The 22777-nt window shown below is 44.0% G+C and overlaps 1 protein-coding gene and 1 long non-coding RNA gene across 4 annotated transcripts; both read left to right on the top strand.

Annotated features, from left to right (window-relative positions):
- The first annotated feature begins 15 nt into the window (after positions 1–15).
- LOC102275705 (cationic amino acid transporter 3-like) lies at positions 16–19645 on the top strand. Of its 3 annotated transcripts, XR_011463589.1 has the most exons (13): positions 16–402; positions 1359–1536; positions 1741–1853; positions 2013–2235; positions 2407–2546; positions 2649–2751; positions 13669–13868; positions 14068–14234; positions 14506–14614; positions 14777–15264; positions 15473–17174; positions 18986–19127; positions 19231–19644. XR_011463589.1 is itself a non-coding variant. In XM_070367065.1 (10 exons), exons 1-10 carry the CDS (start codon positions 216–218, stop codon positions 14872–14874), a joined length of 1518 nt encoding a protein of 505 aa, XP_070223166.1. In that variant the 5' UTR covers positions 16–215; the 3' UTR covers positions 14875–17408. The 3 variants fall into 3 exon arrangements, 1 of the variants encoding a protein (XP_070223166.1); XR_011463588.1 differs by having other exon boundaries at positions 14777–17174; positions 19231–19645; XM_070367065.1 differs by lacking the exons at positions 18986–19127; positions 19231–19644 and having other exon boundaries at positions 14777–17408.
- Positions 19646–19865: 220 nt separating this feature from the next.
- On the top strand, positions 19866–22400 carry LOC138987187 (uncharacterized). Its single transcript, XR_011463587.1, has 3 exons — positions 19866–20557; positions 20745–21295; positions 21840–22400. It is a non-coding gene; the product is annotated as an uncharacterized lncRNA (long non-coding RNA).
- The last annotated feature ends 377 nt before the right edge of the window (positions 22401–22777 follow it).

Below are 22777 nucleotides of genomic sequence, written 5' to 3'. Positions count from 1 at the left end.
TGGGGTCCTCCTGGCAAGAATACTGGAGTGGGTTGCCATTTCCTTCTCCAGTGGCCCATGCTTTGTCAGAACTCTTCACTGTGACCCGTCCGTCTTGAGTGGTCCTGCATGGCATGGCTCATAGTTTTATTGAGCTATGCTAGCCCTTCACCATGACAAGGCTGTGATCCACGAAGGGGTCTTGGTTTATACGGGGGTGCAATTTATATTTGTCAATGAATGTTCCTTCTCATTCTGCTGCAGTCACGGGCAGCGTGGCCAGGGCCTGGAGCATCGCCTTCGACAGCCTGATTGGGAACCACATCTTTCAGGCCTTAGAGGGAACTTTCTCTCCATATATGCCCTACTATCTGGCCAAGTACCCGGACTTTGTCGCCCTATCCCTGGTGCTGTTGCTTACAGGTGAGACAGGGGTCCAAGTTAGGAAGGGAAAACTGGGATGTGGGGCAGTGGGGGAACTAGGGTGGGAAAGGTGTGAGGTGGAGGAACTGTGGGAACTAGAAATTAGGGTCTGTGATACGAAAGCAAGAAGTCAAGATGTAGAGCATTGTTTCCCACCCTTGGCATTACTGACCTTCCAGGCTGAAACAGCCTTTGGTGTTGGGGCGTGATGCAGGCACTGCAGGATTTTCTTAATCAATCACTGTCAGGTGTGTAGCATCTTTGGACTTCATTCACTAAACACCTGTGATTCATATTTCCCAAATTGTGACAATCGGGATGTCTCCAGACATTGCCAAATGTCCCTTGGGGACCCAAATCACCCCCAGCTGAGAATCATTTACTTAGAGTGACAAGTTTCTTCCTCTCTACTGAGACTTTTTTCAATTGGGAGGAAATTAACATAGCATAAAATTAGCCATTTTATTATTTTTCCTTAGCCTTATTGATATATACTTGACATACAACATTATGTAAGCTGAAGGTGAACATCATGATGATTTGATAGATGTGTATATTATGTGACTGGAGTAGGAAATGGCAACCCATTACAGTAATCTTGCCTGGAAAATTCCATGGACAGAGGAGCCTGGCAGGCCACAGTCCATGGGTCAAGGGTCGGACACGACTGAGTGACTGAGCCCATATTATATGATAATGGCCACAGTAAGAAACTAACCATGTTAAAGTATGCAATTCAGTGGTACTTAGGGCATTCAAGACATATAACAATCACCTTCATCTAGCTTCAAAATCCTTCATTATAGCAAAATGAAACCCAGTACCCAGCGAGCAAAGACAGACTATCCATCTTAATCTCACAGCCCCCTAACCTCTGGCAACTACTAGTCTGCTTTCTATGTCTATGGATTTGATTTGGCTATCTTGGAATGTCTCATATTCCATCTTTCCCACAGGAGTACTGGTTCTGGGAGTTCGTGAGTCAGTCCTGGTTGGAAAAATATCCACAGGCATCAACCTTTTGGTTCTCAGCTTCATCATCCTCTCTGGCTTCATTAAGGGAGACCTGCACAACTGGAAGCTCACGGAACAGGACTACACATTGAACACGTCTGAATCCAGTGACATCTATAGGTCAGGAGGGTGCTCCTGGTCCTTGTCATGCTTGTTGGGGCTGGTGCAAAGCTGGGAATCTGGCGGGGACTAAAGAGATCTGGGCTGGTGGATCTGGATAACGAGGTCCTGGAGCCCAGGGCTTGTGGCATTAACTGTGAAGTCCTGTAGAGATGACTGAACGCACCTCTCTCATGGTCTTTCTTGCCTCTTCTCTCACTGTAGCTTGGGCCCTCTGGGTTCTGGAGGGTTTGTGCCCTTCGACTATGATGGAATTCTCCATGGAGCAGCTCTATGTTTCTACTCGTTTGTGGGTTTTGATGACATTGTCACTAAATGTAACTGGGTCATTGTGTGTCCCATCAGGGGATTGGGCTGCCCTTGGGCATAGGGGTTGATAGAAGATTTTGAAAACCTTTTGAAAGTTCAAGAGGAAAGTGGATTTTGTGCTGTGCCATCAGTGTTTTCCTAACCCGAGATGTTCACCCACCCTGCAGGGGAAGAAGTCCCAAATCCTCATCGCTCCATCCCCATCAGCATCATGTCCACAGTCTTCATCTGCTTTTTGGCATATTTTGGTGTCTCAGCGACTCTCACCCTCATGGTGCCCTACTACCAGATTCAGCCTGACAGCCCCTTTCCGCAGGCTTTCCTCCATGTTGGGTGGGGCCCTGCCAGATATGTCGTGGCTGTTGGCATCCTCTGTTTTCTTTTATACAGGTCAGTGTCAAGGCCTTCTCTCCATGAACTGTTCAGATGCTCAGGTGTTTCAGCCCTGGGGATTGAGACAAGAGAGGGAAAGACCCCTTACCCCATGTAGACTAGAGAGCCAGAGCCCTGGTCTCTCCTCCTTCTCAACATCCCCACCTGTGTTCCCACCATCCCTTCCAGACTGCAGAGCTCCTTGTTCCCCGTGCCTCAGGTGATCCAGGAAATGGCAGAGGACGGGCTCCTTTTCCGAGGACTTGCCCGGACCCATGCCCTCATGAAGACCCCCATCATGGCCACCGTGTCCTCTGGAATTCTTGCAGGTGAGCAACAGAACCCACTCCTCCTTTGATCCCATTCCTTATCTGGGTATGTCCAGTGGTTTTTCACTGCCGACCCCCACCTCGTTTGTGCCCTCATTCTAGGGATCATGGCATTGCTCTTTGAGTTCAGTAATCTGGTGGAGCTCATGTCGATTGGACACCTGCTGGTTTATTCCTTGGTGGCGTTTTTTGTCCTTGTCCTCAGGTGAGATTCCACTGCACCCTGACTGGGGCACTTACGTTCCTAAAGACTCAATGGCAGTTCATCCTCTTCAAGTTGTTTTTTTTTTTTTGGAGGCTAATTACTTTACAATATTGGAGTGGTTTTTGCCATACATTGACATGAATCAGCCATGGGTTTACACATATTCCCTATCCTGAACACCCTCCCACCTCCCGCCCCATCCCATCCCTCTGGGTCATCCCAGTGCACCAACCCTGAGCACCCTATCTCATGCATCGAACCTGGACTGGTGATCTGTTTCACATATGATAATGTACGTGTTTCAATGCTATTCTCTCAGATCATCCCACTCTCGTCTTCTCCCACAGAGTCCAAAAGACTCTGCTATACATCTGTGTCTCTTTTGCTGTCTCTCATATAGGGTTATTGTTACCATCTTTCTAAATTCCATATATATGTATTAGTATACTGTATTGCTGTTTTTCTTTCTGCCTTACTTCACTCTGTATAATAGGCTCCAGCTTCATCCACCTCATTAGAACTGATTCAAATGTATTCTTTTCAATGGCTGCATAATATTCCATTGTGTATATGTACCAAAGCATTCTTATACATTTGTCTGCTGATGGACATCTAGGTTGCTTCCATGTCCTGGCTATTATAAACAGTGTTGTGATGAACATTGGGGTACATGTGTCTCTTTCAATTCTGGTTTCCTCAGTGTGTATGCCCAGCAGTGGGATTGCTGGGTCCTATGGCAGTTCAATTTCCAGGGTTTTAATGAATCTCCACACTGTTCTCCATAGTAGCTGTACTAGTTTGCATTCCCCCAACAGTGTAAGAGGGTTCCCTTTTCTCCACACCCTCTCCAGCATTTATTGTTTGTGGATTTTTGGATAGCAGCCATTCTGACCAGCGTGAGTTGGTACCTCATTGTGGTTTTGATTTGCATTTCTCTGATAATAAGTGATGTTGAGCATCTTTTCATGTGTTTGTTAGCCATCTGTATGTCTTCTTTGGAGAAATGTCTGTTTAGTTTTTTGACCCATTTTTTGATTGGGCCATTTATTTTTCTGGAATTGAGCTGCAGGAGCTGCTTGTACATTTTTGAGATTAATTCTTTGTCAGTTGCTTTGTTTGCTATTCTTTTCCCCAATTCTGAAAGCTGTCTTTTCACCTTGCTTATGGTTTCCTTTGTTGTGCAAAAACTTTTCAGTTTAATTAGGTTTCATTTGTTTATGTTTCCTTTTATTTCCATTACTTTGGGAGGTGGGTCATAGAGGATCCTGCTGTGATTTATGTCGGAGAGTGTTTTGCCTAAGTTTTCCTCTAGGAGTTTTATATTTTCTAGTCTTACATTTAGATCTTTAATCCATTTTGAGTTTATTTTTGTGTATGGTCTTAGAAAGTGTTCTAATTTCATTCTTTTTTTTTTTTATTTTATTTTTAAACTTTACAATATTGTATTAGTTTTGCAAATATCGGAATCCGCCACAGGTATACCTGTGTTCCCCATCCTGAACCTTCCTCCCTCCCCATACCCTCCCTCTGGGTCGTCCCAGTGCACCAGCCCCAAGCATCCAGTACCGTGCATCGAACCTGGACTGGCGACTTCGTTTCATACATGATATTCTACATGTTTCAATGCCATTCTCCCAAATCTCCCACCCTCTCCCTCTCCCACAGAGTCCATAAGACTTATATACATCAGTGTCTCTTTTGCTGTCTCATTTAGGGTTATTGTTACCATCTTTCTAAATTCCATATATATGAGTTAGTATACTGTACTGATGTTTTTCTTTCTGGCTTACTTCACTCTGTATAAGAGGTTCTAGTTTCATCCACCTCATTAGAACTGATTCAAATGTATTCTTTTTATGCCAGTCAGAATGGCTGCTATCCAAAATTCTACAAGCAATAAATGCTGGAGAGGGTGTGGAGAAAAGGGAACCCTCTTACACTGTTGGTGGGAATGCAAACTAGTACAGCCACTATGGAGAACAGTGTGGAGATTCCTTAAAAAACTGGAAATAGAACTGCCTTATGGTCCAGCAATCCCACTGCTGGGCATACACACTGAGGAAACCAGAAGGGAAAGAGACACGTGTACCCCAATGTTCATTGTAATAGCCAGGACATGGAAGCAACCTAGATGTCCATCAGCAGAGGAATGGATAAGAAAGCTGTGGTACATATACACAATGGAGTTATACTCAGCCATTAATTTCATTCTTTTACTAGTGGTTGACCAGTTTTCCCAGCACCACTTGTTAAAGAGATCGTATTTCCTCCATTGTATATTCTTGCCTCCTTTGTCAAAGATAAGCTGTCCATAGGTGTGTGGATTTATCTCCGGGCTTTCCATTTTGTTCCATTGATCTATATTTCTGTCTTTGTGCCAGTACCATACTGTCTTGATGACTGTAGCTTTGTAGTATAGTCTGATGTCAGGCAGGTTGATTCCTCCAGTTCCGTTCTTCTTTCTGAGGATGGCTTTGGCTATTTGAGGTTTTTGTATTTCCAAAAAATTGTGAAATTATTTGTTCTAGTTCTGTGAAATAACTGTTGGTAGCTTGATAGGGATTGCATTGAATCTATAGATTGCTTTGTGTAGTATACTCATTTTCACTATATTTATTCTTGCAATCTATGAACATGGTATATTTTTCCATCTATTTATGTCCTCTTTGATTTCTTTCATTGGTGTTTTATAGTTTTCTATATATAGGTCTTTTGTTTCTTTAGGTAGATACATTCCTAAGTATTTTATTCTTTTCGTTGCAATGGTGAATGGAATTGTTTCCTTAATTTCTCTTTCTGTTTTCTCATTGTTAGTGTATAGGAATGCAAGGGATTTCTGTGTGTTAATTTTATATCCTGCAACTTTACTATAGTCATTGATTAGCTCCAGTAATTTTCTGGTAGAGTCTTTAGGGTTTTCTATGTGGAGGATCATGTCATCTGCAAACAGTGAGAGTTTTAATTCTTCTTTTCCAATCTGGATTTCTTTTATTTCTTTTTCTGCTCTGATTGCCTTGGCCAAAACTTCCAAAACTATGTTGAATAGTAGTGGTGAGAATGGGCACCCTTGCCATGTTCCTGACTTTAGGGGAAATGCTTTTAATTTTTCCCCATTGAGGATAATGTTTGCTTTGGGTTTGTCATATATACCTTTTATTATGTTGAGGTATGCACCTTCTCTTCCTGTTTTCTGGAGAGTTTTTTTTTTTTTTTAATCATAAATGGATGTTGAATTTTGTCAAAGGCTTTCTCTGCATCTGTTGAGAGAATCATATGGTTTTTATCTTTTAATTTGTAATGTGGTGTATTTCATTGATTGATTTGTGGATATTAAAGAATGCTTGCATTCTTGGTATAAAGCCCACTTGGTCATGGTGTATGATCTTTTAAATATGTTGTTAGATTCTGTTTGCTAGCATTTTGTTAAGGATTTTTACATCTATATTAATCAGTGATATTGGCCTGCAGTTTTCTTTTTTTGTGGCATCTTTGTCTGGTTTTGGTATTAGGGTGATGTTGGCCTCATAGAATGACTTTGGCAGTTTACCTTCCTCTGCAATTTTCTGGAAGAGTTTGAGTAGGATAGGTGTTGCTGCTGCTTCTGCTGCTGCTAAGTTGCTTCAGTCGTGTCCAACTCTGTGCGACCCATAGACGACAGCCCCCTAGGCTCCTCTGTCCCTGGGATTCTCCAGGCAAGAATTCTGGAGTGGGTTGCCATTTCCTTCTTCAATGCATGAAAGTGAAAAGTGAAAGTGAAGTCGCTCAGTCGTGCCGGACTCTTAGCGACCCCATGGACTTCAGCCTACCAGGCTTCTCCATCCATGGGATTTTCCAGGCAAGAGTACTGGAGTGGGGTGCCATTGCCTTCTCCAAGGATAGGTGTTAGCTCTTCTTTAAATTTTTGGTAGAATTCAGCTGTGAAGCCATCTGGGCTTTTGTTTGCTGGAAGATTTCTGATTATAGTTTCGATTTCCGTGCTTGTGATGGGTCTGTTAAGATTTTCTATTTCTTTCTGGTTCACTTTTGGAAAGTTATACTTTTCTAAGAATTTGCCCATTTCTTCCATGCTGTCCATCTTATTGGCATATAATTGCTGATAGTAGTCTCTTATGATCCTTTATATTTCTGTATTGTCTGTAGCGATTTCTCCATTTTCATTTCTAATTGTGTTGATTTGATTCTTCTGTCTTTGTTTCTTGATGAGTCTGGCTAATATTTTGTCAATGTTATTTATCTTCTCAAAGAAGCAGCTTTTAGCTTTATTGATTTTGGCTATGATCTCCTTTGTTTCTTTTGCATTTATTTCTGCCCTAATTTTTAAGATGTCTTTCGTTCTACTAACCCTGGAGTTCTTAATTTCTTTCTTTTCTAGTTGCTTTAGGTGTAGAGTTAGGTTATTTATTTGACTTTTTTCTTGTGTCTTGAGGTGAGCCTGTCTTGCTATGACCCTTCCCCTTAGCACTGCTTTTACAGTGTCCCATAGGTTTGGGGTTGTTGTGATTTCATTTTCAGTCATTTCTATGCATATTTGATTTCTTTTTTATTTTTTCTATGATTTGTTGGTTATTCAGAAGTGTATTGTTTAGCCTCTGTATGTTGGAATTAAAAAAATTTTTTTTCCTGTAATTGACATCTAATCTTACTGTATTGTGGTCAGAAAAGATGCATAGAATGATTTCAATTTTTTTGAATTTACCAGGGCTAGATTTATGGCCCAGGATGTGATCTATCCTCAAGAAGGTTCCGTGTGAACTTGAGAAAAGGGTGAAATTCATTGTTTTGGGGTGAAATGTCCTATAGATATCAATTAGGCCTAAGTAGTCCATTGTGTTATTTAAGTCTGTGTTTCCTTGTTAATTTTCTGTTTAGTTGGTCTATCCATAGGTGTGAGTGGGGTATTAAGGCCTCCCACTATTATTGTGTTAGTGTTAATTTCCCCTTTCATGCTTGTTAGCATTTGCGTTACATATTGCGGTGAGCCTATGTTGGATGCATATATATTTATAATTGTTATATCTTCTTCTTGCATTGACCCTTTGATCATTATGTAGTGTCCTTCTTTGTCTCTTTTCATAGCCTTTTTTAAAGTCTTTTTTATCTGATATGAATATCACTACTCCTGCTTTTTTTTTTTTTTGGTTTCCATTTACGTGAAATATCTTTTTCCAGCCCTTCACTTTCAGCCTGTATGTGTCCCTTGTTTTTAGGTGGGTCTATTGTAGACAGCATATATAGGGGTCTTCTTTTGTATCCATTCAGCCAGTCTTTGTCTTTTGGCTGGGACATTCAACCCATTTACATTTAGGGTAATTATTGATAAGTATGATCCCGTTGCCATTTACTTTGTTGTTTTGGGTTCGAGTTTATAAACCGTTTCTGTGTTTCCTGTCTAGAGAAGATCCTTTAGCATTTGTTGAAGAGATGGTTTGGTGGTGCTGAATTTCTCAGCTTTTGCTTGTGTGTAAAGCTTTTGATTTCTCCTTCATATTTGAATGAGATCCTTGCTGGGTACAGTCATCTGGGTTTTAGGTTTTTCTCTTTCATCAGTTTAAGTATGTCCTGCCATTCCCTTCTGGCCTGAAGAGTTTCTATTGAAAGATCAGCTGTTATTGTTATGGGAATCCCCTTGTGTGTTATTTGTTGTTTTTTCCTTACTGCTTTTGATATTTATTTTTTGTGTTTGATCTTTGTTAATTTGATTAGTATGTGTCTTGGGGTGTTTCACCTTGGGTTTATCCTCTTTGAGACTCTCTGGGTTTCTTGGACTTGGGTGACTATTTCTTTCTCCATTTTAGGAAAGTTTTCAACTATTATCTTTTTAAGTATTTTCTCACGGCCTTCTTTTTGTCTTCTTCTTCTGGGACTCCCATCATTCGACTGTTGGGGACTTTCACATTGTCCCAGAGGTCCCTGAGGTTGTCCTCATTTCTTTTAATTCTTTTTTCCTCTGTGCTTCATTTATTTCTACCATTCTATCTTCTACCTCACTTATCCTATCTTCTGCCTCGGTTAAACTACTGTTGGTTCCCTCCAGAGTTGTTTTTAATCTCATTTATTGCATTATTCATTATTGATTGACTCTTATACTTCTTTTAGGTTCTTGTTAAACATTTCTTGCATCTTCTCAATCCTGTCTCCAGGCTACTTATCTGTAACACCATTTTGTTTTCAGGATTTTGGTTCATTTTCACTATCACTTTTCTGAATTCTTTTTCAGGTAGACTCCCTATTTCCTCCTCTGTGGTTTGGTTTGGTGGGCTTTTATCATGTTCCTTTACCTGCTGAGTATTTCTCTGCCTTTTAATCTTATTTAGATTGCTGTGTTTGTGGTGGCCTTTCTGTATTCTGGCAGTTTGTTGTTCCTCTTTATTGTGGAGGTTCCTCTCTGTGGGTAGGGTTGGACAGGCAACTTCTCAAGGTTTCCTGGTTAGGGAAGCTTGTGTCAGTGTTCTGGTGGGTGGAGCTGGATTTCTTCTGTCTGGAGTGTAATGAAGTGTCCAGTAGTGAGTTTTGAGATGTCTATGGGTTTGGTGTGACTTTGGGCAGCCTGTACACCCATGCTCAGGGCTATGTTCCTGCATTGCTGGAGAATATGCATGGTATGTATGCTCTGGAACTTTTTGGCTCTTGGGTGGTGCTTGGTTTCAGTGTAGGTATGGAGGCTTTTGGATGATCTCTTACCAATGAATGTTCCCTGGAGTCAGGAGTTCTCTGGTGTTCTCAGGTTTGGGGCTTAAGCCTCCTGCCTCTGGTTTTCAGTCTTATTCTTACAGTAGCCTCAAGACTTCTCCATCCATACAGCACTGATGATAAAACTTCTAGGTTAACGGTGAAAAGATTCTCCACAGTGAGGGACACCCAGAGAGGTTCACAGAGTTACATGGAGAAGAGAAGAGGGAGGACGGAGATAGAGGTGACTAGGAGGAGAAGAGGGGGAATCAAAAGGGGAGAGAGCAAGCTAGCCAGTAAACAATTCCCTATGTGTTCTCCACAGTCTGGAACCCTCAGAGAGGTTCACAGAGTTACACAGAGAAGAGAAGAGGGAGGAAGGAGATAGAGGTGACAAGAAGGAGAAGAGGGGGAATCAGAAGGGGAGAGAGCTATCTAGCCAGTATCAATTCCCTATGTGCTCTCCACATTCCTGGAATGTGAAGTCAAGTGGGTCTTAGGAAGCATCACTAAGAACAAAGCTAGTGGAGATAATGGAATTCTAGTTGAGCTATTCCAAATCCTGAAAGATGATGCTGTGAAAGTGCTGCACGCAATATGCCAGCACATTTGGAAAACTCAGCAGTGGCCACAGGACTAGAAATGCTCAGTTTTCATTCCAATTCCCAAAGAAAGGCAATGCCAAAGAATGCTCAAACTACCGCACAACTGCACTCATCTCGCATGCTAGTAAAATAATGCTCAAAATTCTCGAAGCCAGGCTTCAGCAATGTGTGAATCATGAACTTCCTGATGTTCAAGCTGGTTTTAGGAAAGGCAGAGGAACCAGAGATGAAATTGGCAACATCCGCTGGATCATGGAAAAAGCAAGAGAGTTCCAGAAAAGCATTTATTTCTGATTTATTGACTATGCCAAAGCCTTTGACTGTGTGCATCAGAATAAACTGGAAAATTCTGAAGGAGATGGGAATACCAGACCACCTGATCTGCCTCTTGAGAAATTTGTATGCAGGTCAGGAAGCAACAGTTAGAACTGGACATGGAACAACAGACTGGTTCCAAATATGAAAAGGAGTTCGTCAAGGCTGTATATTGTCACCCTGTTTATTTAACTTATATGCAGAGTACATCATGAGAAACGCTGGACTGGAAGAAAACAAGCTGGAATCAAGATTGGCGGGAGAAATATCAATAATCTCAGATATGCAGATGACACCACCGTTATGGCAGAAAGTGAAGAGGAACTAAAAAGCCTCTTGATGAAAGTGAAAGTGGAGAGTGAAAAAGTTGGCTTAAAGTTCAGCATTCAGAAAACGAAGATCATGGCATCCGGTCCCATCACTTCATGGGAAATAGATGGGGAAACAGTGAAAATAGTGTCAGACTTTATTTTTCTGGGTTCCAAAATCACTACAGATGGTGACTGCAGCCATGAAATTAAAAGACGCTTACTCCTTGGAAAGAAAGTTATGACCAACCTAGATAGCATATTCAAAAGCAGAGACATTACTTTGTCAACAAAACTTTGTCTAGTCAAGGCTATGGTTTTTCCTGTGGCCATGTATGGATGTGAGAGTTGGACTGTGAAGAAGGCTGAGCCATCCAGAATTGATACTTTGAAGTGTGGTATTGGAAAGACTCATGAGAGTCCCTTGGACTGCAAGGAGATCCAACAGTCCATCCTGAAGGAGATCAGCCCTGGGATTTCTTTGGAAGGAATGATGCTAAAGCTGAAACTCCAGTACTTTGGCCACCTCATGGGAAGAGTTGACTCATTGGAAAAGACTCTGATGCTGGGAGGGATTGGGGGCAGGAGGAGAAGGGGACGACAGAGGATGAGATGGCTGGATGGCATCGCTGACTTGATGGACGTGAGTCTGAGTGAACTCAAGTTGGTGATGGACAGGGAGGCCTGGCGTGCTGTGATTCATGGGGTCGCAAAGAGTCAGACACGACTGAGCGACTGATCTGATCTGATGTGCTCTCCACAGTCTCGAACCCTCAGAGAGGTTCATGGAGTTACATAAAGAAGAGGAGAGGGAGGAAGGAAATAGAGGTGAGCAGGAGGAGAAAGGGGGGAATCAAAAGGAGAGAGATAGATCTAGGCCGTATTCTGTTCCCTAAGTGTTCTCAACAGCCTGGAACACACACAGAGATTTACAGAGTTGGGTGAGGAGGAGAGAAACGGGAGAGAGGAGATAGAGGTGACCTGGGGAAGAAAAAGGAGAGTCAAAAGGGGGAGAGAGTAATCAAGCCAGTAATCACACTCCTAAGTAAAAATCTTTACTGAAGATTGGATTCTTAAATGTACAAAATTGATAACAAATACCATAAAGCAAAGATTAAAAAGCTAGAGTAGAGGTTAGACTCTCAAAAATACAATATTATTTTTTAAAAATCACAAAATGTATGAGAAATATATATGAAGATTGCTTTAAAAATAGGGTCTTTTTTTTGGGCAATGTAATAGTTGGTTATAAAAATAAAAATTAAAGGAGTAATAGAGGAATTTAAAAAATGAAAAAATTTTTTAATTAAAAAAATGATAGTAGTAATAGTAAAAATATATCTTGGAGTTTCTCTGGAGCTGTTGCAGGCAGTGTGGGGTCAGTTCAATTCCAGATAGTTCCTTGTTCCAGCTTATACTTCTCAAGATGTATAGGCCCCTTCCAGTGTAGTCGGTGTTAACTACAGGGATTTTAATCTGTTGCACCTGTCACTTTCAAAGCGGTTCCCTGTGTTTATTTGGCTTCTTGTGTTTGCAGGTCTCTTCAGTGTGTAATTTCTGACCTGACACAAGGGGGTGAAGGTGGTCTCTTGTTTAGGCTCACTTGTTCAGTCGTGCTGTGGGGAGGGAGGAACACTGCAAACAAATATCCCTGGCCTGTGTGGGGAGTGCTCACAGTGTCTCAGCCACACTGGGTTTGCCCCTGCTCACAGCGTGTGTGCTTTCCCAGTCTACACTGCTCAGGCTTCAGGTTGCTGTGCAGGGAGCGGGCCCTGGATTGCATGCACTTCCCAGGTCTAAGCTGCTCAGGTTCAGCTTCTCGGGTACTCCATAAAGGCACAGACTTGGTTGGGCCCACGTTTTGTGCCCATCCGTGATCCGAGCAGCTCAGGTGACCAGGTGCTTGGCGAGCACACTCTCCTAAGGTGTGGTGCATCTTATCACCTCCCAGGTCCTAGCCTCTCTGTTTCTGGGGCACGCCCATCTCCGGTGTGTGGTGTGTCTTTTCTGGGGAGCTGATCTCTGGCTGCAACCCTCCTGGTGGATGTTAACCTCGGAGAATCTCAGAAAGTCTTGGTTAGAAACTGGAAGCCTTTTCGCAGTTTGGTAGGGGATGCCCTCTCTGGGGCTGAGATTGCCTCTTTCCGGCTCTGGCTGCCCCCCACCTGCCTCCAGCTGGGGATGGCCGGATCCACAGCCAGCTAGCTCTCCTCTGGTATTTGCTCAGTCCTTTGTTCTGTGAGCAGGCCGGCAGTGCCTTAGGTTCGGGCTTTTCGCAGGATATTCTCTCTCTCTCCCTTTTTCCCTCTCTGTCTCTCTGGCTATCCCACAGTTTAGGTTAGTATCTCATGTTAGCTCCCTCAGATTGCCCTCAAGGCATTCAGGCCTGGTCCTTACCCTAAACAATGCAGCCTGCTCCTCCCCATTCACTGCCACACACACCCCCCCCCGCCCCTTGCTGGTGGCGGAGGAAAGCATCTGGGATACTTCTCAGCTGGGAGTTGCCATTAGGGACATAACATGTGGGTTTTATTTATTTTTCCTCTAGGTTTTGTTGCCCTCTGAGATTCCAAACCTCCCCCACAGACCCACCGGTGAGAGGGTTTCCTGGTGTTTGGAAACTTCTCTTTTAAGAATCCCTTCCTGGGGCAGATCTCTGTCCCTAACTATTTTGTCTCTCTTTTTATCTTTTATATTTGGTCCTACCTCCCTTTGAAGACAAAGAGCTGCTTTTCTGGGTGGCTGATGTCCTCTGCCAGCATTCAGAATTTGTTTTGTGGAGTTTGCTCAGTGTTCAAATGTTCTTTCAATGAATTTGTGGCAGAGAAAGTGGTCTCCCCATCCTATTCCTCTGCCATCTTGGCCTCACCACCCCACCCCACCCCCCCAGCCCCCACTGGCCACCTCCTTTGGCCTTCTAAACTCCTGCTCTGCCTAAGGCAGGAAAGTGGTGCATTAGGATGTCTGTTTTTGAATGAGTAGGGACTGCTCTTAATATTCCTATAATATCTTGAATTCAGGTACCAGCCAGACTGGAATTTAAGGAAGAATGAGAAAATTGAAGACAAAATTCAGATGAAGCCTCTAGTCAAGGAAAATCCTTTGGACTCTGAACCTGAAGCAGGAAGCTCAAAGACTCTAAAGAGTCTGTGGTTGCCTATCAGCACCACCCCCACCCAGAAATCTGCCCAGATTGTCTATGGATGTGCCTTCCTGCTTGGTGAGCACTGGGAAGTCTCTTTGGTCATATTTTGAAATTGACAGGATGGAGTGAGTGTGTGTATTTTGTCAGTGGAGGAGTCTTGAAGATATGATGGCCTTTCCTGATACTTGGTGGTTTCAGGGAGGGATGTTACCCGAGGTCCTGACATCTTTGTTTTCTGGGTCCAGCCTGTTCTTCTCCTCCTTGATCCTTGCAGTTCTTCTGCTGACCATCCTGAGCCTGATCCTGGTCCAGTGGCCCAGCCAGGTGTTCTCTGGAGACCCCGTGCTCACAACAGTGGCTGTGCTGCTGCTGCTGCTCACCACTGGGATCACGATCATCATCTGGAGGCAGCCCCAGGACCCCTCTCCTCTTCCATTCAGGGTAAGTGAGCTCATGTGTCCAAAGTGTCCACCTTGGGTGAATGAAGTCTGTGTCCTTTGATGGCAAAATATCCTTTCCTGGACAGGGAATGAGGGGAGTTACTGAAACCAATGGACTCTTCCCTGATCCACACTCAGGGCTTTGCATACACAATCTCAGTAGGCACTGAATGCAAAGCCTGAGGAGGACAGGAGTCTCCCACCCACGTGGGGTAGGGTCTCCCTTTCAGACATCTGGGCTGTGTTCAGTGATGAACTGACTCTGCCCACAGGTCCCTGCTCTGCCTGTCCTCCCACTGGTCAGCATCTTCGTGAATGTTTACCTGATGATGCAGATGACCTCTGGGGCCTGGGCCCTGTTTGGCATCTGGAATGCCTTTGGTAAGTTGCTTTCTGGAATAAAGAGGTTTCTTGAATGACTGAACCCAACATCTTCCTACGATTTCTCCCCATACTGTATCAGATGCCATAGAAGGTCTACTGGGCATTTGTAAATGAGGTGAGCACCTACATTTCCTTCTTATCGTCTCATTTCCCTACTAGGATTTCTCATATACTTTGGATATGGGATCCGACACAGCCTGTCAGGGAACAATCATCAACAGCCACCAGCCACCAGCCTCCACCTCCCAGACTCTTGACAAAAACATCCCTGGTGCTGAGTCATCTTAACCACAGGAGGTAGATGCTGCCTGGAATCCCTCCATGCCCTGGAGGATCTGCTGGTGCAAGGGACACTGTGAGCCTCGGTGGAGTGTGAAGGTGGAGGCATCTAAAGCCCTGTATTTGTTGCTTGTGGAGAAAGTGACTGGACCATTGTGCAATTTTCGGTAAACTTTTAAAAGCATACTATACATACTTATAAGTGCATACTTCATAAGTGTGCAGCAAGATGAATTTTCACAAACAAAGTACCACAATGTAAGCAGCAACTAGAGGAAGAAATAAATTATTATGGGCACATTAGAAACACCTTCTTGTACTTATTTCTAACAAGAACACAGAGACTGCCCCATTGGAAGGAAACTCAGGTGAGGATGAATTATATGAAGAGTTATACTCCAGGGACTTCCCTGGCAGTCCAGTGGCTAAGACTCCACGCTCCCAGTGCAGAGGGCATGGGTTCAACCCCTGGTTGGGGAACAATGCACTGCATGCCCAATGGTGTAGCCAAAAAAAAAAAAAATTGGTTTAAGAATGACTGACTTCCTCCCCTCGCTTCCCCTTATTAAAATGCAGGTGGACCACACAGGCAAGAGAATCTCCGATTGCAGGTGGGTCACTCGAGCAAGACAGTGTCCTGGAGAAAATAGAGGAAGTCAGCAGGCTTGCACCAATGGAAAAATGACCGTGACTTCCTCCCTTAATGATTAACTGAGATTGTTTCCCTTTAAAGATGGTCATGGCTGAGCAGAACTCTCATGGATGCAAGTCCACTTTTTCCTCAGATCACTGGCTTTTTGGAATAAAGCATCTTTCTTCTCAATGAAAGCTTGCCCCATGATTTATTGTCAGTTGAGCAGCAAGTGGCTGAACCTGCATTTGGTTACAAATCTAACTCCGGGTGCAGAATAGCCAATGGGTCCATATGGGTCACCATGTCTCTGAGTTAATATGCTCAGGGGGAATCTTCTATCTTCAAGAGCAAAGAGTGAAAATGGTAATTTATAGTTAGGATGGCCTAATGCTGGAGCCTGGTCTATCGCATATTTTAAAGCATTTATACCTTTACGGCTTTTGTCATTTGTTCAATGGGTCTGATTGGGTAGAGGTTATTAAGGCACAGAGAGATTGGACAATGTGGAAAAAACTAGGTACCGAATTTCTGTAGAATCGTGTTGTTGTTGTTCAATTGCCAAGTCATGTCAGACTCTTTGTGACCTCATGGACTGCAGCACATCAGGCTTCCCTGTCCTTCACTATCTCCTGGAGTTTGTTCAAATTCATGTCCACTTAGTCGGAAACCCCCTGAGAGATTTCTTTATTCTTAGAATTGAAAAAGCCAGAATTCTCTTAATTCTTTCAGAATCAATTAGTAAGCCTGTCTTAGTGGTGTGTGTGTTTACAAAATCAAGTCTCACCCTTTGCAACCCCATGGACTGTAGCCTGCCAGGCTCCCTTGTCCATGGGATTCTCCAGGCAGGAATACTGGAGTGGGTTGCCATATCCTCGTCCAGGGGATCTTCCTGACCCAGGGATCAAACTGGTGTCTTCTGCTTGGCAGGCGGATTCTTTACCACTGAGCCACCTGGGAAGCCCATGAGAAGGGAGTTACTCATCCTTATCTTCAAAATAGATCTTCTTTACCCCAGGGGTTAAAGTAGATGAGCTGTGAGGGTTGGACAATGCACCTTGGTTCACACACAGTTCAGGCTGAACCATGTATAAGCCAAATTGACCTCCTCTCAATATTTGAACATTTTCTCCATTCATCAATCACCAACAGATAAAAACCTTAGAAACCCATGGTCCAGCAATTCTACCTCTGATGATATACCCAGAAGAATTGAAAGCACACTCTGGAAGAGATATTTGTACACTCATGTTCATAGCAGCGTTATTCACAATAACTAAAGCATGAGAGCAATCCAAGTGCCCACTGACTGAGAAATAGATGAACCGATGTGGCAGGCACAAATAATAGTGTATTATTTATCATTAAAAAGAAGGGGATTCTGACACATACTACAACATGAAGGAACCTCATGAACTCATTCTCTAAGTGAAATAAACCAGAAGGAAAGGACAAATATTCTTTGATTCCACTTAAATGGAGTATCTGGAGTGGTCACATTCATCAAGACAGAGAGGAGAAGGGTAATTTCCAGGAACTGGTGGAGGAGAAAAGCTCAGCTGGAATTCCATCACCTACACAAGCTTTGTTCGTAGTGATGCTTTCCAAGGCCCAGTTCACTTCACACTCCAGGATGTCTGGCTCTAGGTGAGTGATCACACCATCGTGGTTATCTGGGTCATGAAGATCTTTTTTTGGTGCAGTTCTTCTGTGTATTCTTGTCACCTCTTTGTAATATCTTCTGCTTCTGTTAGTTTCATACTGTGTCTGTCCTTTATTGTGCCCACCCATGTTTGCATGAAATGTTCCCTTGGTATCTCTAGTTTTCTTGGAGAGATCTCTAGTCTTTCCCATTCTATTTTTCTTCTTCTTCTTCTTTTTTTTTTTTTTTTGTTGCATTGATCACTTAGGAAGGCTTTCTAATCGCTCCTTGCTATTCTTTGGAACTCTGCATTCAGATGGATATTATCTTTCCTTTTCTCCTTTGCCTTTCTCTTCTTTTCTAACTTATTTCTAAGGCCTCCTCAGACAACCTTTTTGCATTTTCTTTTCTTGGGGATAGTCTTAATCACAGCTGTGAATGTGCTGCACTTAGTATGCCAGCAAATTTGGAAAACTCAGCAGTGACCACAGGACTGGAAAAGATCAGTTTTCATTCCAATATCAAAGAAAGGCATTTCCAAGGAATGTTCAAACTACTGCACAATTACACTCATCTCACACGCTAGCAAAGTAACGCTCAAAATTCTCCAAGCTAGGCTTCAACAGTACGTGAAACAAGAACTTCCAGATGTTGAAGCTGGGAATGTGGAGGCTTGAAGAGATCTCTGGCTTCCCTGGTGGCTCAGACAGTAAAGAATGCGCCTGCAATGCAGGAGCTGCTGCTGCTGTTAAGTTGCTTCAGTCATGTCTGACTCTATGGAGACCCCATGGACTGCAGCCCACCAGGCTCTGTGCATAGGATTTTCCAGGCAAGAGTACTGGAGTGGGGTGCCATTGCCTTCTCCAGCAATGCAGGAGACCAGGGTTCAATTCATGGGTCTTCCTGATCCCCTGGAGAAGGGAATGGCACCCCACTCTAGTATTCTTGCCTGAAAGATCCCATGCACAGAGGATCCTGTTGGGCTACAGTCCATGAGTTTGAAGTCAGACACAACTGAGAAACTAACCTAAGGAAACCTGGCCTAATGGGTGCAGGTTGAGGAGGTTCTGGGGCCCAGGACTTGTCATATTAAGGAGGAATCCAGTATACATGGCCAAACACACCTCACCCACCTTCTTTCTTGCTTCTTCTCTCATGATAACTTCAACCCTCTGGGTTCTGGAGGGTTTGTGCCTTTTGGCCTTGATGGGATTCTCCGAGGAGCAGCTTTATGTTTCCACATGTCTATTGGTTTTGATTCCACTGTCACTACAGGTAACATGGTCACCCTGTGTCCCATCCAGGGTGTGGGCATGGATTGGGCTGCCCTTGGGCATAGGGGTTTCTTTTCGAGGTTTAACAGTAAAGGGGATTTTGTGCTTTCACTCTGGTGTGTTTCCTGACCCAGTATTTCCTCCAGTCCTGCAGGGGAAAAAGCCCCAAATCCCCAGCGGTCCATCCCATCAGCATCATGGTCTCAGTCTTGATCTGCTTTGTGGCGTACTTTGGTGTCTCAGCAGCTCTCACCCTCATGGTGCCCTACTACCAAATTCACCCTGACAGCCCCTTTCTACAGGCTTTTCTCCATGTTGGGTGGGGCCCTGCCAGATATGCCATGGCTGTTGGCATCCTCTGTGCTCTTTCATCCAGGTCAGTGGCATGGCTTTCTCCTCGTTGACTGTCAGATGCTTGGGTATCCCAGCCCTTGGGATTGAGAGACAAGAGAGAAAGACACCTTACCCCATGTAGACGAGGGAGCGGATGCCCTGGTCTCTCCTGCTTCTGCACGTTCTCACTCCTCTCTTTTCTTTTGCAGCCTCCAGAACACCCCATGTTTGCCATGTCTTGGTTGATCTACACAATGGCAGAGGACGGGCTCCTTTTCTGAGTCCTTGCCCAGATCAACACCCGTACATGTACCCACATCAGGATCATCATGATTTCTGGAAACCTTGAAGGTAGATAAACAAAACCCACTCCCTTTGGATTATCTTCCTTGGCTTGCATATTTCCAGCTGTTTCTCACTCCATCCCCCCACCTTGTTTATGCCCTCCTTCTAGGGGTCTTGGCGTTACTCTTCCATTTCAGTGATCTGATGGATCTCATGTCACTTCGGTCCCTGCTTGCTAACTTGGTGGCCTGCCGGGGTCCAGCCCCGGCTGATTCAGGGTATTCGAAGGAGAGACGGCGTCGGCGAGGATCAGGAAACAATTGCTTAATTAAACGTTAATTAAGGATATAAAGAGTAATAGAATGAGGATAGCTCAGTAGGAAAATTCAGTGAAGAAAAGAGGCTGAAATAAGGATAACTCAGTGAGGAAATTCAGTGGAGAAAAGAGGCTGAATAACTCAGCCAGAAGGTAAGAAAAAGAACGACATGGTGAGACCAAGTTTCGGTGAACAAGGCCCACACTTTATTTCCCAAAGTAGTTTTTATACCTTAAGTTATGCATAGAGGATAATGGGGGGAGGGGTAGAGTCATGCAGCAAGCCAGGCTTTCTTCCTGCAAACTTATCATATGCAAAAGCTTAGGTGATTTGCATCATCTTCTGGCCCGGAGGCCTGTTAACATTTTAAGACCTTTTTTTCAGAAAACTTATTTTTCTAAAGGTGATTGGTCAGAGCCACCCTCCAAAAGCATTAGATAAAGTTGCATTCCTACAGAGCACAGGTGTTTTGGGCTATAACAAGAAAAAGAATTAACTCAAGGGTCCCAGGTTACAAACATTAAAGCTACTACTTACACCAATTATATTAATCAATACACTGCCAGGGACACAGCAGGTAAGGGATATGGAAACTTAGCAGCAAACATTGGCCCAACAAGTGAAAATCCCTTCACCAATACAATTTCTAATCAATCTTTTAACTACTCAAAAGAATCTGTGTTTAGACAGTTTAGAACATCTCCTGCCTCTCACAGTTGGGAGGCTCTGAACAATCACATGTGGCCGGAAAAACCTATTCAGGCAGGCTAGAGGATTTCCAAAGGAGTTTGTAGGTTAAACACTGTCACACCCAGGAATTATTAACTGGAACTGTAAGCTAACTCTTTTTTCAGAGAGAGGTAGTGGGGGACAGCCCCCCGTAAAGTCAGAGGTGTAGGTGAAAGCACAAAGCAGAAAGTAGGCAGACTCTGGTTTTGGGGCTAGATGCTCGAGAATTTCCAGGGGGACTCCTGAAGCTCGATCCCGCCTTTGCGTATGCCGAGCCTCCTTCCTCATGACCTTTGTCATGGGCGGAGTTCCTCACGCTGGCTCCCAGCAGTGATAGAATTCCAGTTGAGCTATTCCAGATCCTGAAAGATGATGCTGTGGAAAGTGCTGCACTCAATATGCAATATGCCGGCTCCCGGCAGTGGTCGATTTTTCTGCCCTTGTGTTCAGGTGAGACTCCACTCCACCCTGACTGGGGGTCTTTGGCTTGTGGGGATTGATGGGGGCTAATCCTCTCTGCTTCATGGTGCCTTCTAAATGTCCTGCTCTGCTTTTGTGGGAAAAGAGATGGATTCGGCTGTGTGATGTTGGGTGAATAGGGATTGCTGTTCATGTTGCCATCATACCTCTAATTCAGGTATCACTCAGACCAGAATTTAAGCAAGAACAGAGGAAGAAACTGAGATGGAGCTTATAGTCAAAGAAAGGTCTTTGGACTCTGTACTTGAAGCCGACACCTCAAGGATTTTAAAGAGTCTGTGGTTCTGTCCCAGCACCATCCCCACCTGGAAATCTGGCCAGATTGTCTATGGATGTGCCTTCCTGCTTGCTGAGCAGTGGGACTTCTCTTTGGTGATATTCTGAAATTGCCAGGATGGATAGGAATGTATATTTGTCTATTGAGTCTTGGAAATACGATGTCCGTTCCTGATGTGGGCAGCCTGGGGAAGGGTGTGACCCGAGGTCCTGACATCTTTGTCTTCCGGGTCCAGCCTGTTGTCCTCCACCTTGACCCTTGCAGTACTCCTGCTGACCATCCTGAGCCTGATCCTGGCCCAGTGGCCCAGCCAGGTGTTCTCTGGAGACCCCGTGCTCACAACAGTGGCTGTGCTGCTGCTGCTGCTCATCACTGGGGTCACGGTCATCATCTGGAGGCAGCCCCAGGACCCCACTACTCTTCACTTCAGGGTAGGTGACCTCATGTGCCCAAAGTGTCCACCTTGAGTGAAGGAGGTCTGCGTGCTTTAGGTCTAAGCTTCCTTTGCTGGACCAGGAAAGAAGGGGAGTTGCTGAAACCTATGGACCCTTCCCTGATCCACACTCAGTGCTTTACATGCACTAAGTAGGCACTGAACACACAGCCTGAATGGCACTGAACTTGTCCCACCCACATGGGATAGAATCTCCCTTTCAGATGCCTAGGGTGTGTTCAGGGATGAACTGATGCTGCCCACAGGTCCATGCTTTGCCTTTCCACCCACTGGTAAGCATCTTTGTGAAAGTTTACCTGATGGTGCACATGACCACTTGGACCGGCGTCCTATTTGGCATCTGGATGGGGATTGGTAAGTGATTTTTTGGAGTCAAGAGGCCTCTTGGTTGACTGAACCCAATCCTCTTCCTACCACCTCTCCCCTAAATTGTGTCAGATTCCATAAGAGGAGGCCTATCGGGCATTTATAAGTGAGGAGAGCATCTGTTTTTGCTTCTCATCTTCTCATTTCCCTACTAGGATTTACCATATACTTTGGATATGGGATCCGACACAACTTGGAGGAGAACACTGAGCAACACACCAGCCTCCAACTCCTAATTACTGGACAAAAACATCCCTGGTGCTGAGTCATCCTAACCACAGGAGAGAGATGCTGTGTGGAATCCCTCCACGCCCTGGAGGATCTGCTGGTTCGAGGGGCACTGTGAGCCTCTATGGACGTGAAGGTGGAATGCATTTACAGCCGTGTATTTATTGCTAGTGGACAAAGTGACTTTAATGCTGCAAATGCTGAAGGAAACATTTAAAGCATAATAGACATCCAGAAAAGAGGATTTTCATGAAAAATGTACAAAAATGTAACCAGAAACCAGAGGAAGAAATGAAGTATTAACTTGAACATAAGCAGTTCCTTCTTGGGCCTGTTTCCAGTGAAAACACATAGATTGTCACGTGGGAAGGAAACACAGGTAACCATATATTGTGACAAGAGCGGTACTTTAGGGGGTTTCCCTGGCGTCCAGAGATTAGGACTTCCCTTTTAAAGCAGGGGGTGCAGGTTCAGTCCCTGGTCATGGGACTAGGATCCCATATGCCTCACAGCCAAAACACCAAAACATAAAGCAGAAGCAATAAAGACTTTAAAAATATTTTTAAAATCTTATTAAAAAAAAAAAAAACTTTAGGGAATTCCCTGGAGGTCCAGGATTTAGGACGCAGCACTTTCACGGCCATGGTTGGTCAGGGTTCATTCCCTGGTTGGCGAACTAAGATCCTGTAAACTGTGCAATGTGGCCAAAAATTAAGAAAAAAACATAAATGTAAATTTTAAAAAAGAGTTGCATTTTAAATATGAGAAAGCAGATGGGTTGGAAGCAGAAGGAAAGGAAGAGATACATTGTGCAAACAATAACACAAGAAAGATGTATAGCCATATTAATATCAGGTGAAGGAGA

Source organism: Bos mutus, unplaced genomic scaffold (assembly GCF_027580195.1).
Source record: "Bos mutus isolate GX-2022 unplaced genomic scaffold, NWIPB_WYAK_1.1 CTG983, whole genome shotgun sequence".
Taxonomy (NCBI): domain Eukaryota; kingdom Metazoa; phylum Chordata; class Mammalia; order Artiodactyla; family Bovidae; genus Bos; species Bos mutus.
The sequence above is the reverse complement of the archived record's forward strand: the minus strand, read 5'-3'. Positions and strand labels throughout refer to the sequence as shown.

Bases quoted from the DNA above. Each gene is read 5' to 3' on its own strand.
- LOC102275705 (XM_070367065.1), top strand. From the start codon at position 216: ATGAATGTTCCTTCTCATTCTGCTGCAGTCACGGGCAGCGTGGCCAGG. The intron at 1,537-1,740 runs GTCAGGAGGGTG...CTCTCACTGTAG, and splicing joins GAATCCAGTGACATCTATAG to CTTGGGCCCTCTGGGTTCTG. The intron at 2,236-2,406 runs GTCAGTGTCAAG...CATCCCTTCCAG, and splicing joins CTCTGTTTTCTTTTATACAG to ACTGCAGAGCTCCTTGTTCC.